Here is a 16142-nt window from a genome sequence, read left to right as displayed (position 1 = left end):
TGTTGGTGTGGAGAAGCAATTGTGGCAAAAAATTCAAAATCTAAACAAAATCCGTGTAGACGATACTTTCGCTGTGGGTATGCAGCTGCGAATAAGGTAATAGGAAGTTATTATTTGGCTTATGAATGTTGATAAGGTTCTGTTGGATAACAAAATCAATTGTCTATGTTCTAGCTTATGAATGACAATCATATTTTCAAGTGGATCGATGAAGCTTTGTTGGATGAGGTAGAGACAATGAAAGGGTTTAAAGATGAGGTTGAGAAGATGCAAATGAAGCTGCAAATGGAGCTTGAGAAGAAGATGGGAATGGAGGTTGAGAAAGAGTTATTTGAGAGAATTGAAGATTTAAAAGCTGAATTCAAATTCAGGATGAATGTGATAATTGTTTTAGTATTTGGTTGTATGATCATCTTTGCTCTAGTGAAGCTAATATGATGATTTTTATGATGAATGTGATAATTGTTTTAGCATTTGGTTGTATGATCATCTTTGCTCTAGTGAAGCTAATATGATGATTTTTATGGATCATCTTTTGTATTTGGTTGTTAATGTTAATGGATCATTTTTATGAGACAATATGTTTAAAAGAAGAGAACATGTCAAGAGAGTTCAAAAGATCATACATAGACCATTCGAAACCGAGTTCAAAGAGACCATTACATAGACCGAGACCATACATAGACCATCCGATTTCTAAAGGTTCAAAAGGTTCAAAAGAGACAATACATAGATCATCCGAAGGTTCAAAGAGACCATTACATAGACCATATTAAGACAGAACAACATTCATGTTCTGAAACAAGGTTCATAAGAATAGACACATTAACATCAGTCCTCCATCCCATAATTACTTCTCTTGAGTCAAACAGCCTTGAGAAGATTCGACTTGAGCTCCAGCCTACAATGTTAATCAAATATTAGAGTCAACCCATGAAACAAAGAAACGATATTCACATTCTAAAGGGGAAATAACTAACATGTGCCTTCTTATTCTTATTCTTATTCTTCTGGTGGTACCTACAATTATGATCAGCTGCACCACAAATCCCACACTGCATGATTCTTTTCTTTTGTTTTGGTTGCTTCTTGGTAGGTGACTCATTAACACCTTTCTTCCTCTTCTTGTCTACCTTTTCATCGTCCGGCCTTGGTGATGGATACATATTTTCACCTCCAGTGGAAGGCCAATAGCGTGGACCTCTTTGTGGAACAATCCCCTCGGTGTAATTCTCCTTCCACTTAAATGTTCTGAACCATTCACACACATAATCTTCAGCTTCCAATTTTTTGTTGATTATCAGTCCATAAGCATGTTCGCAGGGGATTCCACAAATCTGAAACTTCATGCAGGTACAAGTTCTGGAATTCAAACAGACCCTGTGTTTGTCATATCCCAGGTAAACTTCATATGTTCCATTTGTACTGGGATATACAGAGCACTCAGAAGCTGCCTTAAGCTCGTCAGCAAGGAAAAGTTTCACATATGGAGTGCATATCCCTGACAAATTCGAAAAAGAACATTAGACCACATTCGAAGAAGAACATTAAACATTAGACAATACATATAAATGATAAAAGAAGTACAGTGTTACTAACCTTCATGTGCATGAGAAATAGCAGACCGTTTAGCAATCCTCACCATGGCAAGCCTTCTTACAGTCTCCAACATAGCCACAAATGGTTTCTCTCTTGCCTTGTTGATTGTACTATTGAAGGACTCCACAGAGTTGTTTTCAACATCCTCACAGTAGCTGCCAATCTTGTGGAATGCCCTACACCAAGTCTTTGGTTTAGTCTTCAGGACATCTTCATATACTTGACTATCATATGCATGGATCCTCTCCAATCTCTCTTAGTAATGTTTAGTGTTGTAGCTCCAAGCTAAATCCCATAGGAGTTTCTTTAATTGCTTCTTATTCGGATGTGCCTTCTTTAAGTTACCATAAATGTGTCTAACACATTTTCGATGCTCTATCTGTGGTAACTGTAACTCAACAGCCTTAATCAACCCCTGGAACAAAGATAACATGATTATAATCTGATTAAAACATTGTAACCATCTTTATGAAAACATAAACCATATCTAAAACACATACCTTTTGTCGATCAGACACCATAATGTACCCATCTCCATCACCTAAATCCAAGTCAATTTTCAGCCTATTCACAAACCATGACCAATTATCTTTGTTCTCAACTTGAACAACACTCCAAGCCATTGGGTAGATACCATTGTCTGCATCTCTTCCTAAAGCAACCAACAACTGTCCCTTGATCTTTGCTTTTAAGAAGCAGCCATCAACTCCTATTAGTGGTCTACATGATTTTTTCCATGTTTTTCTAAGAACATCAAAGCACACATAGAATCGCTTAAACACATCCTGACCAGCATCGTTCTTCACTGTATCAATCTCTACAACAGAACCTTGATTCGCTTCCAATATCTCAGCCCCATAGTCTCGAAGACGTTCAAACTGAGTATTCACGCTCAATCCATCCCAATGCCTTCCTCCTAGCAGCTTGACACTGACCTCTAGTAGCTGATATCTTCCACTTCTCCATTATAATCTGCTTCATCTTTAGAGGCAAGTAATAATCGGGTTCTTCTCTTATCTTATCAAGAAATAACCTAGCTATTACTGGGACCTTAAACATATCACACTTTCCATTAGGTATGCATATATGCTTGCTCGTGTAGACTGTAATCCTCCAAAACGACTCATTATGAAGACAAGCAGCATACACTTTCCACATACATTTCCCCTTAGCACCAATACACTTAAAACCGATTCTATCTTTATCGTACCTGTATTGTTTCAGATTATGACCTGTTGTGAGTGCATAGTCAGTCACACACTCCTTAAATGCGATTCCATTGTAGAACTTTTGCCCTTTATACATTGTGCCATCACCACGAGCGATGGGTGTCTCCCTTCTCGCCGCACCACCACGAGTACGTTCTTCAGCCTCGTCGTCACTTTCTGGGTACACGTTGTGACGAATCGATTCCTCCGCTTCTGTAAAGTCTGTCACGATCTTTTCGATATGAAATTCATCTCGATCCTCAGCTTCTGCGTCGAAATCGACTTCAATAGGTGGATTAGGAACAGAAATTAACGCCATCGGAACCACTAAGAGAGAAGAAACGAGAAGAAGAAAGAAGATACGATTTAGGGTTCTGAGGTTCTAGGGTTCGTCGAGAAAGGGGGAAAACGATTTGGGGATTTTCTGATTTTTAGGTTTGTTTAGGTTTAGTTTTGTAATCGGGTTGTAATCGGGTTATAATCCGGTTTAATATGGTCTAATTGGATTAATAAGGTTCGTTCGTTGGTTAATCAAACCAGTAAACCGTAAAAACCAAATCGATGGGAAAATAGATGCGAAGTTTAAGTCCGATGGGGAAATAGAAATTTAAGTATGAATTCGGGGGGAAATAGACGGAGAATGAAAGTCCGAGGGAACTAGAGTAAGAGGTTGAAGATCGATGTGGAACCAGTACGATATGATAGTTCCGAGGGGGAAATAGTACGTCAATCCGACTTAATGATGATGCATGCAATGATAAATAGTTCACAATTTACCTTTTTTAAAAAGCTACTAGTAATGCAAGTTGGTTATGCATGTTTAATTACTTTGCTATCCTTGAATCAATAAACGCCTTTCTCTGTAATAGCCATTTTCACTTTTCATGACCCTTCTCACTAAACAATCAATTTTTTTTTTTTTTAACATAACTCATGGTGATCCCTCAGTCCACGACTAATCATTGGGCCCGAAAAAACTGGTTTAAATTTTTCAAACAATGTGGTCAATGCTACTCGAATCTACGTAGCAATTTATAAATAAACAAACAGTCCATTCATTATTTTGAGCATATATAAGTGTCGCTTGAGTGGATTTAAACAGTAAATATAATTCAAGAATCAAGATACATATTTTGATATCTCTTTTGTACCAAAATCATAAGTACTACATTTATATGCTTGTCATCTTTTGGTGAGGTTTATAATGTGAATTCCGACGAATACTTCTAGAGCATTGAAGGGAAACTTTATGATTCAACCCACTTTTAAGTTATAGAGTTAACCAAATTTATTAACCAAATTTCTTTTTCACACAAACGAGGATTATATCATAATACATCATAATTCATCAAAGTCGAAACAAAAGACATCAAACATAACATAGAAACATTCAAAGTAAACCCAAATCTTAGTTCTCATATTCTCAAACTCCCCTCTGCACAGGTACAGCTCCGCCACCAACGCCAGTCTCTCCTAGCTCACTTCCACTGGACTCCGGAAACCCCTTAGTTCCTATCATTGCAACAAGACATTTCAGTAAGAGAGAGTTTAAACACCAAAATCTTAGATTAAACACATATCAAGGAAGAGAGAGTTTTTACCAACGGTTGTGCCAAGTGATTGTGTAGACTCAGAGTCTTCAACAGAATGTGGCGATTTTGGCTTCACCTCCTCCGTCGCAGCACCACCAAACCATCCTTTAATCATCCCAACCATTCCTCCTCCTTTCACTTCCTCTTCACCCGCCTCACCGTGTTCTCCCTCTACTGATACCTTCTCGGTAGGGGTCTTCTCCACCGTCACATCCACATCCTTGGTTGCCGTAGTTTCCTTCTTCTCTTCTTCTCCTCCAATCTTAAGTTTCTCAGCGATCACCTCAGACAAAGCCTTGTCTTCTTCTCCAGGTGTCAGTTTCTCCGCGAGATAATCCCTACCGGACACATCTTTCTTGTCCCCTTGTTCCGTCTCCTCCACTCCACTTTCACCTCCAGAAAAAGGTAACTTCCTCGTCACGGCAGACTCTGTTTCTTCATCCTTTACGTTAACCGGAGTCAACTTCTCATCCTCATCATCAACAGTTCTCGCCGCTTGAGTTTTTTGTCCCTCGGGGATTTCTCCGGAGTAACCTAGCATTGAAGCAAACTGTTGTGCGTAAGTCTTAGGTTTTGTCTCATCTTTCGTCTCCTCAAAATCACCTCTCGACTCCTCAAACTCATCTCTCTCATTAGGACGAGAATGTTCCGGTGCGAGTAATCCATCATGAGTCTCCGTCGATAAGTCTCTTCCCAACTCAGTCTCTACTTTCACATCATCACTTCTCGCCGTCGGTAAGTTTCTCTCTTCTGATGCATCGCCGTATCCAGGTCTTCCCTTAGCTAGAAAATCTGGTTCCCCGTCAAATCCAGTCGGCGTATCCTTGTCTACTCCAGACTCTTCCTTCACATCCAACTCATGGCTTCTCACCGGAAAGTTTCCACCCAACGGAGCTCCTAATCCGGTGTCAGATTCCGGCGAATACTCGTTTCTTCCTGATCCGATCTTCTGCTCAAACTCATCTCTTCCCACCTCAGCTCCTGATTCACTTCCAAAACCCATTGGATAGTTCTTTTCGAGTCCAGACTCAGTCTTGAGATCAAACTCGTGGCTTCTTGATGGAGAGTTCTTGTCCATTCCAGATTCAGTCTTCATATCGAAGTCATGGCTTCTCGTCGAAGAATCTTTCTCAAGCTCAGCTTCTGATTCACCTGAAAATTTCGAAGGCGAGTCCTTACCGAGTACAGAGTTGAAGTCTTGATCGAATTCTCTGAATTCTTTGCTTCTCCTCGATAAGTCTCTTTCGAAACCTTGTCCTGGTTTCTGATCAGCAGACTCATCTGTCACTTTCATCAGACCAAAAGACTCGGCAATCTCGGGTACTCCACCTTCTCCACCTATAACATCAAACACAAACAGAAACATAACAGAGTTAATAACACATTCATAAACCCTAAGAACACACAATCCTAAACCTCACAGTCAAAGATCTAACCTGCTTTGGTGGGATCAGAAACTTTGGATTCGTAACTAGATACACCACTGAGATAATCTGACCCTCCTACTGGAACAGCTGGATCATCCTCGATCTTTATAGGAGTCTCGAAGTTGACCTTCCGTTGACCACCGAGATGATCATCTTCACCACTTGGAGGAAACGTCCTCGAAACATCCTCTGTTCCGGAAAGCAGAGACACAGGAGTGTTCAATGACTCATGATGAGTCTCTCTGCTCTCTTCTCTATCCGAGAGTTCGGGCACAGGATGACGAATCGGTACATCTCTGCTCTCTTCCTTGTCCGATGTATCCGTTGTTTTTGGATGATTAAACAATCCCTCGTTTGCGTAAGATGAATCATGTATTGGTACAGGTTCAGGTGGTTTGGAGTAATCAGAAGATACAGGTTCAGGTGGTTTGGAGTAATCAGAAGATACAGGTTCAGCTGGTTTGGAGTAATCAGAAGACACAACAGGAAACACCTTTGTCCCAGGTGGAACAATCTCCTCTGGTGCCGGAACACTAGTTTCTCTGGGATGACTCAGAGTCTCAGGTTTACCTGTTACACCTGCATACACAATTACAAAACCGTTAATGTTACAAAAACATAAGTTTTAGGTTACAAATAATAGATGGAAGATTATAAAATAAAAAGTTACCATGTGCACTGTTCCCTTCTGATTCTAGCTCATCATCTTCGTCGTCGTCATCATCTTCAACCACATCGTGATCTTGCTCTTGGCCTTGACCATGTTTAGTAAGACTGTTCTTGAACTTCTTAGCTCTTGCCTTCACTTTCCTAAACATCTTAGTCGCACCATTCTCATGATGTTCAACTTCTTCTGTATTACACAAATCACAATAAATCAAGTAAATTAAAACGAATGTCACATAAATAATTTTTTTTTTCAAAAAACTTCTGAGATTGGACTGTATAAAATAAAAATATATACCTGGGTGCTGCTGTTGTGTTTTGAGTGGTTCCCGTGGTTCCTCTGTCTGATCCATTTTCCAAAGATTTTTTTCTTTCCGAGGGAAGTAATCAGACTCTTTATTCCTCCTCCTGATGAATGTTTTCTAGTTTGCATATTTTGAGTGAAACAGAAGAGAGTTTCACTAAAGTTTATAGAGATACTGAGAGGGAACAGTGGACACGTACAAGGCGTCTGTTTCTTGGTGCCACGTCAAAGTCTTTGGCTCTCTAACACGTGTCTATGTCGGCTTGATCTTTTTTCTTTTTTGGAACTGATGTCGGTATGATCTTTTTCTCTTTTCTAGTTTTTTTTTTTAAATTAGAAAAACTGATGTCGGTATGATCTTTATTATTACTATATCCTACACCTTACGTACGTTTCTATTAATAGTAGTTGGTCCATGTGTATTGGCTGGCCCATCATGTGGTTATTTTTACGTTTACAAACTTTGGGGCCGTTAACAAATGGCACGTCGTTCTCATAATTAGAAAACGTATTTGAGATACCAACTGTTTTACATGAAAGAAAAATGGCAGATCGTCCTCATTTGACATCGAAGGTCGACATGTGAGATAGAACGCATTTTTATTAGAAACTAGGTTTGAATCCCTGCGGAACACATTATTTCTATTCAGTTATAATATTTTTTTACATGTTTTAATTCACTATATTTATAAAAAATAGTTATATATTGTATTATTATTATTATTATTATTATTATTATTATTATTATTATTATTATTATCATAATTTTATAATATTATGATAATAATAATAATGTATATAATAATAATAATAATATTATTATTATTACTATATATTGTATTTTCATCACGACGAAGTGCCTATTCGACTACGTAAGTCTCTTGAGATTTATTTTTTTGTTTTGTGTAGATTCTAGTTAGTTTTTTTTTCTTTTGATATCGTCGTTTTGAATTGATTGCCTAAGGCTCAGTATCTGCAGGAGCCGAAAGTGTAAGCGTGAAAATTTTAAATCAGATTTGTGTTATTGGGTACGAAACAATCAACCTTTTTCATGCTAAAACCAGGTCGGTATGTTTTTTTCCTTAACTCGCTAAAATCTTTAGTGGAAGATTTACCGTGAAGAGGGTTAACAAAATCCTCAAATTAGCTCAACAAAGGATTAGTTAAATTTTTCAAACTTTTCCTGTTGTTACATCTTGTTTTGGATATTTTTACATGCCCAAAAAACTTTCGAATTGGATATTTTTATTAAGGTTTGTTTTCGAAGATATTTATTTGCTTATTTTCATTTGTGAGGTTGTAATATTAAAACGCATGTGTTTGTTTAAGATTACTTATTCAATGAAAAAACTATTTGCTGGAAAATAGTCTGCACAAAATGCCCACACACGTTAAATATGACATACAACATATATATAAAATTGTAGATATTCTTTTTTTATGGATCTTTACTTCATAAATTTTTTTCTCATTTGTATTTTAGTTATAATATTTATTGTTTAAAGTGGACCAACTGTTACTTAAAAATAATTAAATTAAACTATTGCATGTTTTGGAGTTTTTTCATCTTTTAAAAAATTATTAAACAAATAATTAAGTATCTATAATTTAAGAGGTTTTACTTAAAATATCCAAAATGTTTGATTTTCTCCATTATAAAGTGATATTCTTTTTTCTCTTAATGTGCTTGTCCATACAAATTATAATAGGTACGTCCAGTTATTTTGTTTGATAATATAAGCTTTTTCCACACCTAAGATAATAATATATTAAGATTTAGACTTTACTTATTTAGTTTTAGAGTTCCAATCTTAACCTTTGTATTACAGTTAAGTTAATTTTTAGTCTTCCCTAAAGATTATCTGTCTATATATATTAGACAAGCATTATAAACTAGATATTTTATAACATATTATTTTTGACATAATTTCTATTTACTATTTTAAACCATACAAAAGCAATAATCCAAATTTATTCTCTTACACTTTTTTTGATTCAACCATAAAAAGCTAACCAGTGACATTGTTGGATCTCAAATTTTACTTTGGATTAAGAAAAACATTAAAATAATAAATATGAACTATCAGTTTAGTATGGTTCAATGAGCATAGTTGTTGTGCGAGTAGAACTCACACATCTAAATTTAACCGGAAATTAGAAAAGAAATTAATTCGATGAAGAAAATATATTCTTTTATTAATCAAAAACATCTTTAAGATTACAAGAAATAATTAACTCCTGTGAATTACAAATTAGGATTTTTTAAGTGTGTAAAAAAATTTCTTTGCGTAAGCTCTCCTTATATATCTTCGAGGTCTCGATCGTCGTCCGTCGATAAGACTTGTTTTCATTATTTTCAGAGAGAAATATTTTCTTTTCCCTATCTTTCTTATAAGTTATAATCTTAGAGAATTCATTGGATAGTTAAATTATCTCTCGACAAATTTATGAAGGAAAAATGAGAAAATTTAGTAGTATATATAAAGACAACCTTGAGTTACATGGCAGAGAAGATGTGTATATATATACTAATATCACATTTAAAAAGAAAAAAATAGAAGAAGAAGATATATGCTAATACTATATATCATCATACAAATACCCTAGGTGCTGTATTATCAAGTTCTCTAATGGCCATTTTAACAATAACCCATAAAATGATAAAATAAGTCAATTTGGTGGTACCACCAACAAACAGATGTCACTACTTCTGGTCATCAATCTACTCAACTCTTTCTCGGCTATCACAATCACCTTTGAATAATTAAATAAATGTCTGGAACTAACTTGTGTTTTTGTATATTTAAGCCTATAAAGTAGAGCTTTTTAATTAATCCAAAGCAAATATATTTTATTAACCCAATCTCTTTTTCATACAAAGATCAAAATACATCAAAGTCAAAAGACAAAGAGGGAACAAACAGAAACACACATAAACACAAAACATTCAAAAGCAAAACCCCAAATCTTCAGTTGCCAGAACTAGGTTGAACTCCCCTAGCTCCACCAACACCGCCTAAGTCACTTCCACTGGAATCCGAGAACCCCATAGTCCCTACCATTGCAAGAAAACATTTTGAGTAAATCACAAAACAAATGAAAACACATTTAAATCTTATTAAACGCATAACAAGACGAGTGAGTTTTTACCAACGGTGGTGCCAAGTGATTGTGGAGACTCTTCAGCCGAATGAGGCGATTTCGGCTTCACCTCCTCCTTTGTACCACCGAGCCAAGAAGTGACCGCTCCTTTAACTTTCCCCACCATTCCTACACCTCCTTTCCCTTCCCCTGCAACCGCCTCACTGTGTTCTTTATCCTCCAATATCTTCTCCGCAGGGATTGGGATCTTCTCAACCGTCACTTCCACCTCCTTTGTCGCCGTTGTCTTCTTCTTCTCTCCTCCTCCCCCAAAATGAAGTTTCTCAGATATCACTTCTGATAAGGCTTTGTCTTCTTCTCCAGGTCTCAGCTTCTCTGAGAGATAATCTCTAGCCGACGACACACCTTTCTCTTCTCCTTGTTGCGTCTCCTTCACTCCACTTCCACCTCCGGAGAGGGGAAGTTTCGTCATCACGTTTGATCCTGTTTCTTTGACCTTTTCATAGACCGGAGTCAACTTCTCAGCAACAGTTCCCGCCACTGTCTGCCCGTAACCCGTAGCGGACCTCGGAGTTTCGTCTTTTACATGGCTCTCGTATTGCCCCCCACCGCCGCTTTCTCCAGAGTAACCTAACTTTGAGGCCACGGCGTTCTTCGCCGCTATAGCTTTGTTTGTTATGGCTGAAGTAGCTGAAGCAAACTGCTCTGTATAAGTGCTTGGTTTTGTCTCATGTGTAGCCTCTTCTCTCGTCTCCTCAGAACCCCCTCTCTCTTTAGGGCGAGAAAGTTCCGGTGAGAACTGTTCATGAGTTCCCGTCGGCAAGTCTCTTCCCTCCAGTCCACCTCCTGATTCTCCTCCAAATCTCGCCGGCGAATCCTTGCCGATTCCAGATTCATTTTTCAGACCAAATTCTTGGCTTCTCAAGTCTCTTTCGAATCCTTGTCCTGTTCTCTGACCAGGAGACTCATCTGTCACTTTCATCCTACCAAGAGACTCAGCAATCTCTGGTACTCCAGCTACTCCACCTATTACATTAAACACAAACAAAGAGTTCAAGATTCATAAACCCTAACAACACAACCCTAAAGACCTAATGTAATCTCACTCAAAGTGCTTACCTTCTCTTGTCGGATCANTTGTGGAGACTCTTCAGCCGAATGAGGCGATTTCGGCTTCACCTCCTCCTTTGTACCACCGAGCCAAGAAGTGACCGCTCCTTTAACTTTCCCCACCATTCCTACACCTCCTTTCCCTTCCCCTGCAACCGCCTCACTGTGTTCTTTATCCTCCAATATCTTCTCCGCAGGGATTGGGATCTTCTCAACCGTCACTTCCACCTCCTTTGTCGCCGTTGTCTTCTTCTTCTCTCCTCCTCCCCCAAAATGAAGTTTCTCAGATATCACTTCTGATAAGGCTTTGTCTTCTTCTCCAGGTCTCAGCTTCTCTGAGAGATAATCTCTAGCCGACGACACACCTTTCTCTTCTCCTTGTTGCGTCTCCTTCACTCCACTTCCACCTCCGGAGAGGGGAAGTTTCGTCATCACGTTTGATCCTGTTTCTTTGACCTTTTCATAGACCGGAGTCAACTTCTCAGCAACAGTTCCCGCCACTGTCTGCCCGTAACCCGTAGCGGACCTCGGAGTTTCGTCTTTTACATGGCTCTCGTATTGCCCCCCACCGCCGCTTTCTCCAGAGTAACCTAACTTTGAGGCCACGGCGTTCTTCGCCGCTATAGCTTTGTTTGTTATGGCTGAAGTAGCTGAAGCAAACTGCTCTGTATAAGTGCTTGGTTTTGTCTCATGTGTAGCCTCTTCTCTCGTCTCCTCAGAACCCCCTCTCTCTTTAGGGCGAGAAAGTTCCGGTGAGAACTGTTCATGAGTTCCCGTCGGCAAGTCTCTTCCCTCCAGTCCACCTCCTGATTCTCCTCCAAATCTCGCCGGCGAATCCTTGCCGATTCCAGATTCATTTTTCAGACCAAATTCTTGGCTTCTCAAGTCTCTTTCGAATCCTTGTCCTGTTCTCTGACCAGGAGACTCATCTGTCACTTTCATCCTACCAAGAGACTCAGCAATCTCTGGTACTCCAGCTACTCCACCTATTACATTAAACACAAACAAAGAGTTCAAGATTCATAAACCCTAACAACACAACCCTAAAGACCTAATGTAATCTCACTCAAAGTGCTTACCTTCTCTTGTCGGATCAGTGACTTTGGACTGATAATTAGATACACCACTGAGATAATCCGACCCTCCTCCTGGACCAGCAGGATCTTCCTCCAATCCTTTCGGAGTCTCGACGTTTACTTTACGTTGACCACCGAGATAATCATCATCACCACCAGGAGCAAACGTCCTCGTCACATCCTCTGTTGCAGAAAGCAGAGAAGCAGGAGTGTTCAATGGCTCGTAATGAGCTTCTCTCCTCTCTTCTCTGTCAGACACTCCGAGAGGATAATGAGTCGATGCCTCTCTTCTCTGTTCCCAGTCCGACGTATCCATCGGTGTTACAGGATCAGACAGTGCCTCATGTCCGTAAGCGGTATCTTGGAATGATACAGGTTCAATAGGTTTGGTTTGCTCGGAAGACACGACAGGAAACACCTTTGTCCCGGGAGGAACGATCTCCTCCGCTGCCGGAACATTAGTTTCTCCGGTATGACTTAAAGCCTCAGGTTTACCCGTTACACCACCTCTCACCGCAGATGATTCATACACTGGTGCGCCGTGAACTTCTGGATCTTGCTCCTCATACTCATCATATTCTGCTTCGTCCACATCGTGATCATGGCCATTACCATGTTTAGTGAGACTGTTCTTGATCTTCTTTGCTTTTTCTTTTACTTTCTTCAACACTTTAGATGCTCCCTTCTCATGATGCTCTTCTTCCTCTGTTTCAGATTCACAAATAGATAAGATAAGGCTAACTAAAAGAAAGTTTCAATCTAGCTACTTGCATAAATCTCATATATATTACCTGGATGGTGAATTCTGATTGGATCCTCTGCCTGATCATGACCATAAGGACGTGTCATCTGCGACTCCATTTTCCAAAGCTGTGTTCTCTCTTCTTTTTATTTTTCAATCAAACTCTCCCTTTGTTATAGTGTTGTTTTCTTCTTTTCGTGTCTCTGATGAAAAACAGAACAAGGTTCTATGAAGTTTATAGAGGGAGAGCGATGACATATGGCCCGAACCACCTCTCTCTGGCTTGTACCGCTTTACTTCTGTAGGATTCTGACACGTACGATGCGTCGATTTGGTCGTGCCACGTCTCAGTCATTTGCTCTCTACGTGGCTATGTAACATGATCTTTTTTTATCCGAAACCAATCTTTTAATGAAGCCCTGTCGATTTAACTTCTATTATTAGTCGGTCCACGTTTATAACAAAACGGCACATCGTTCACATTCTAAAGTTAAAAACGGCGTGGAAAAATAAAACAATTTAGATAACTGCGTGCAGGTTTTGAAAAGGGAAAATGGCAGATCGTTCGCATTTAAAATCGAAAGACGACAAGTGGCGAGCGTTGCTTCGGTCTTCTCTCTCGTTTGAAATCGACGAAGATATTTTTTAATTTCTTAAAAAATCAATCGGCGAAACATTAAAACCGCCAATTTCAAAATTCGTTCTCTTCTTCTTCATCATCATCACTGTTACAGTCTCACATCCCAAGTCCGAATCTGGGGAATTTAAGATGCGAACTCGATTTCTCAACATCGATTACTTCTCTACTCCACCTTCGGAGGTATTCAAAACCCTAGGTTTCCTCAATCTTCCGGTTCCTGATAATTTTCCGGCACCTCTCGTCTGCGACGGGGTAGAAGACCTTCTTCGGTTTGGATCTATCGAAAATGTCTCTCTCCCGATCGGTAATTTTCCTATTGAATCTGCTTTGTCGAAGTTCCTCTCCGACGTGGTTCCCGATCGCGTCAGTGTGGACCATGAAGTTTTTGAAATCGGCGGCTCTTCGCTCCGAGATTATTATCTATCAGACGAGGTAAGGTTCTTTGGGTGTTGAGATCTTTCATATCCTGGAAGGTGAAATTTCGAATTTGTTAAGTCTCGCAGTGTATAGTGAGATTGGGGTTTTTGAAATTTGTGGTGTATTTGCTTAGTTTCCATAAGTAGAGTAGTTTCAATTTTGGTAGTGAATCTGGAGTTTGAATAACATAAGTTCCTATCTATTGCAGAAGAATGAAGTAGATGCCATTGAGGAGAAAGCTACATTTAACATTATTGAGTTAGAGACTCCGGAGTTGGATTGCGAAATGGTAATGCTCAAGCCATGTAAACATGTACCAATTATGCTATAGTTCAAACAACCATTTATTTCGAAATGGTAATGCTCAATCTTTTGATTTACAGGAGAACAAGCTCTTATCCACTGGTGAGGATCATCTCCAATGTTTCTCTGAAGTTCTAGAGATTGAAAATGAGCCGGTAAATCCCTATTGAGTTGATTTTAGTTGTCACACACCACAGTAGTTTTGCTTTTGTTGTAGAGTGGTTGAGCTTGTTATCCTGTTCTTCTCTGGTTCTGATTCTGACAGAGATCTTCACTAAACAGTTTCATGGAAATGTATATTAGCAGTATGTATGGAAATACCTAATTGTCATCATCTGATTTTAGCTAGTCTTCATATTGCAGGTTAAATATGAAGGGTCAGATATTATCCTGAAGAACTCAAAGGACATTCAAGAACAGATTTATTCTGTTGATTACATTTCTTCTGATTACTTTACAGAGAACAACACTTCTGTAGAAGAAAATGAATGCTTCCGCAAGAATCGACCATGGTTCAAAGATGCCAGGTTTCCCCTTCTAGAAGTGGATGAAGTTAACTTGAGCGATCTATCAAGCTTATCTGTGCTTGATAAAGTATTTACTGTTCTTGAAACAATCGAACCCCAAGACACTGATGCAGGGAGTTCTCTCATTATCAATTCTAAGGAGCTTATAGGGTCTAAGGATTATGATCTGTTGGAGATCCTCTCTAGGGATTGCTGTTTGAACAAGAGTAGCCAATCTGATGTGGCACCAGAGGATGAATCTTCTGAAATGGATATAGTGACTATCCTGGATATATCAGATGCTGAGGAAAATTTTCAGTTTGAACAACAGGGAAAGGTGGCTGTCCCAGTAACTTTTGAAGAATTTCAGATCCTGGATGTGGAGATATCTGATGTTTTTGATATCTTCCTTTGTCTTCAAAAAGCCATTGAACCAGAAATGTGTTACGGGATGTTCAGTAAAGAGATGAACTTCAAGAATTTCGATGAATTAGTTGTCAGTTCCGAACTTGCTTTCACGGATGATGCCTTCAAGTCTCTGCCTACTCCTATTTTACATGATGATGAGGTGATGAGATCTCTGGATCTCATTTATGAGGATGTTTTGTCAAAGATCAAGCCTCAATCCTTGTCTGCCTCAAATGACATATACTTGCCCTGGAACCTTCTTGAGGAGAGAAACCACAATCATTGTGAGTATCTGTTTGAAGAAATAGTTACATGCAAAATTGATTATAAGTGGGAATCTTCAGAAGGAGACAAATGGGTTTATGATTTCGTTTTCTCTGAGGATGCTCTCTGCGAGTCACTTGCAGAGAAATGCACTGAGCCTTTCTATGGTATATCTACCCTTGATGAGCATGCTCCTGTTAATACCTCTCATGGGTCATTGGAAACCGCTTTCCAAGAAACAGGAGCCAGGGATTGTGGAGGGGAAGATAATGCTAAGAAGGCTACACTGTTGTTCAAATCAATGTCTGCTTTTGATGACTTGTCCTTTTTCATGGATCCTCAGAAGGCTATGACTGAAGATAATCTCGAGTCTAGAGTCGAAGCTGCTAAGAATGCCAACCACAAAGTTATGCCTATCGACTCGAAGGCGTCATGTCTGGTTGGTGGCATGCACCCAAACCCAAAGACAGAGGAAATGATACTTCACAGTGTGTACCCGTCAGAAAATATTCTGGCCCTTGTCAGGGACTTTGTGAGGAGCTATTTAACTCTTGTGAAGGATGAATCAGAGAATTTATCAGATGATAAACTTAAGTTACTCAGCATATCCAAAGGAAAGCTTATTGACTGCATAAGAAAGGCAAATGTCCACAAAACACAGTTGGCGGATGATAACTCTTTCACGTTTGCATTACTACTAGCAATTAAACAGATGACATGGTATATGTGTTTCTTCGGTATCCGTGTGGCATATCTCTATCTTAAGAAGTTGTGTCGA

At 39.1% G+C, this 16142-nt stretch overlaps 2 protein-coding genes and 2 pseudogenes across 3 annotated transcripts; 1 reads left to right on the top strand and 3 right to left on the bottom strand.

The window, feature by feature from the left end:
- LOC104753156 lies at positions 851–3126 on the bottom strand. Its single transcript, XM_010475447.1, has 6 exons — positions 2535–3126; positions 2100–2437; positions 1945–2014; positions 1600–1854; positions 981–1501; positions 851–901 (listed from the first exon to the last, which is right to left on the bottom strand). Exons 1-6 carry the CDS (start codon positions 3124–3126, stop codon positions 851–853), a joined length of 1827 nt encoding a protein of 608 aa, XP_010473749.1.
- LOC104727322 (low-temperature-induced 78 kDa protein-like) lies at positions 4078–6942 on the bottom strand. Of its 2 annotated transcripts, none has more exons than XM_019235656.1 (5): positions 6791–6942; positions 6497–6679; positions 5836–6405; positions 4409–5737; positions 4078–4325 (listed from the first exon to the last, which is right to left on the bottom strand). In XM_019235656.1, exons 1-5 carry the CDS (start codon positions 6843–6845, stop codon positions 4231–4233), a joined length of 2232 nt encoding a protein of 743 aa, XP_019091201.1. In that variant the 5' UTR covers positions 6846–6942; the 3' UTR covers positions 4078–4230. The 2 variants fall into 2 exon arrangements, with proteins under 2 accessions (XP_019091201.1, XP_010444700.1); XM_010446398.1 differs by having other exon boundaries at positions 4078–4319.
- On the bottom strand, positions 9627–13047 carry LOC104753133 (annotated as a pseudogene).
- Positions 13162–16142, top strand: part of LOC104753123 — a 19656-nt pseudogene continuing 16675 nt past the window's right edge.

This window comes from Camelina sativa, chromosome 2 (genome assembly GCF_000633955.1).
Source record: "Camelina sativa cultivar DH55 chromosome 2, Cs, whole genome shotgun sequence".
In the NCBI taxonomy this organism is placed as follows: domain Eukaryota; kingdom Viridiplantae; phylum Streptophyta; class Magnoliopsida; order Brassicales; family Brassicaceae; genus Camelina; species Camelina sativa.
The sequence above is the reverse complement of the archived record's forward strand: the minus strand, read 5'-3'. Positions and strand labels throughout refer to the sequence as shown.

Bases quoted from the DNA above. Each gene is read 5' to 3' on its own strand.
- LOC104753156 (XM_010475447.1), bottom strand. From the start codon at position 3,126: ATGGCGTTAATTTCTGTTCCTAATCCACCTATTGAAGTCGATTTCGAC. The intron at 2,438-2,534 runs GTCAGTGTCAAG...AGATATTGGAAG, and splicing joins GAAGATATCAGCTACTAGAG to CGAATCAAGGTTCTGTTGTA. The intron at 1,502-1,599 runs GTTAGTAACACT...CGAATTTGTCAG, and splicing joins TATTTCTCATGCACATGAAG to GGATATGCACTCCATATGTG.
- LOC104727322 (XM_019235656.1), bottom strand. From the start codon at position 6,845: ATGGATCAGACAGAGGAACCACGGGAACCACTCAAAACACAACAGCAG. The intron at 6,680-6,790 runs GTATATATTTTT...TGTGTAATACAG, and splicing joins AACACAACAGCAGCACCCAG to AAGAAGTTGAACATCATGAG. The intron at 6,406-6,496 runs GTAACTTTTTAT...TTGTGTATGCAG, and splicing joins AGAAGGGAACAGTGCACATG to GTGTAACAGGTAAACCTGAG.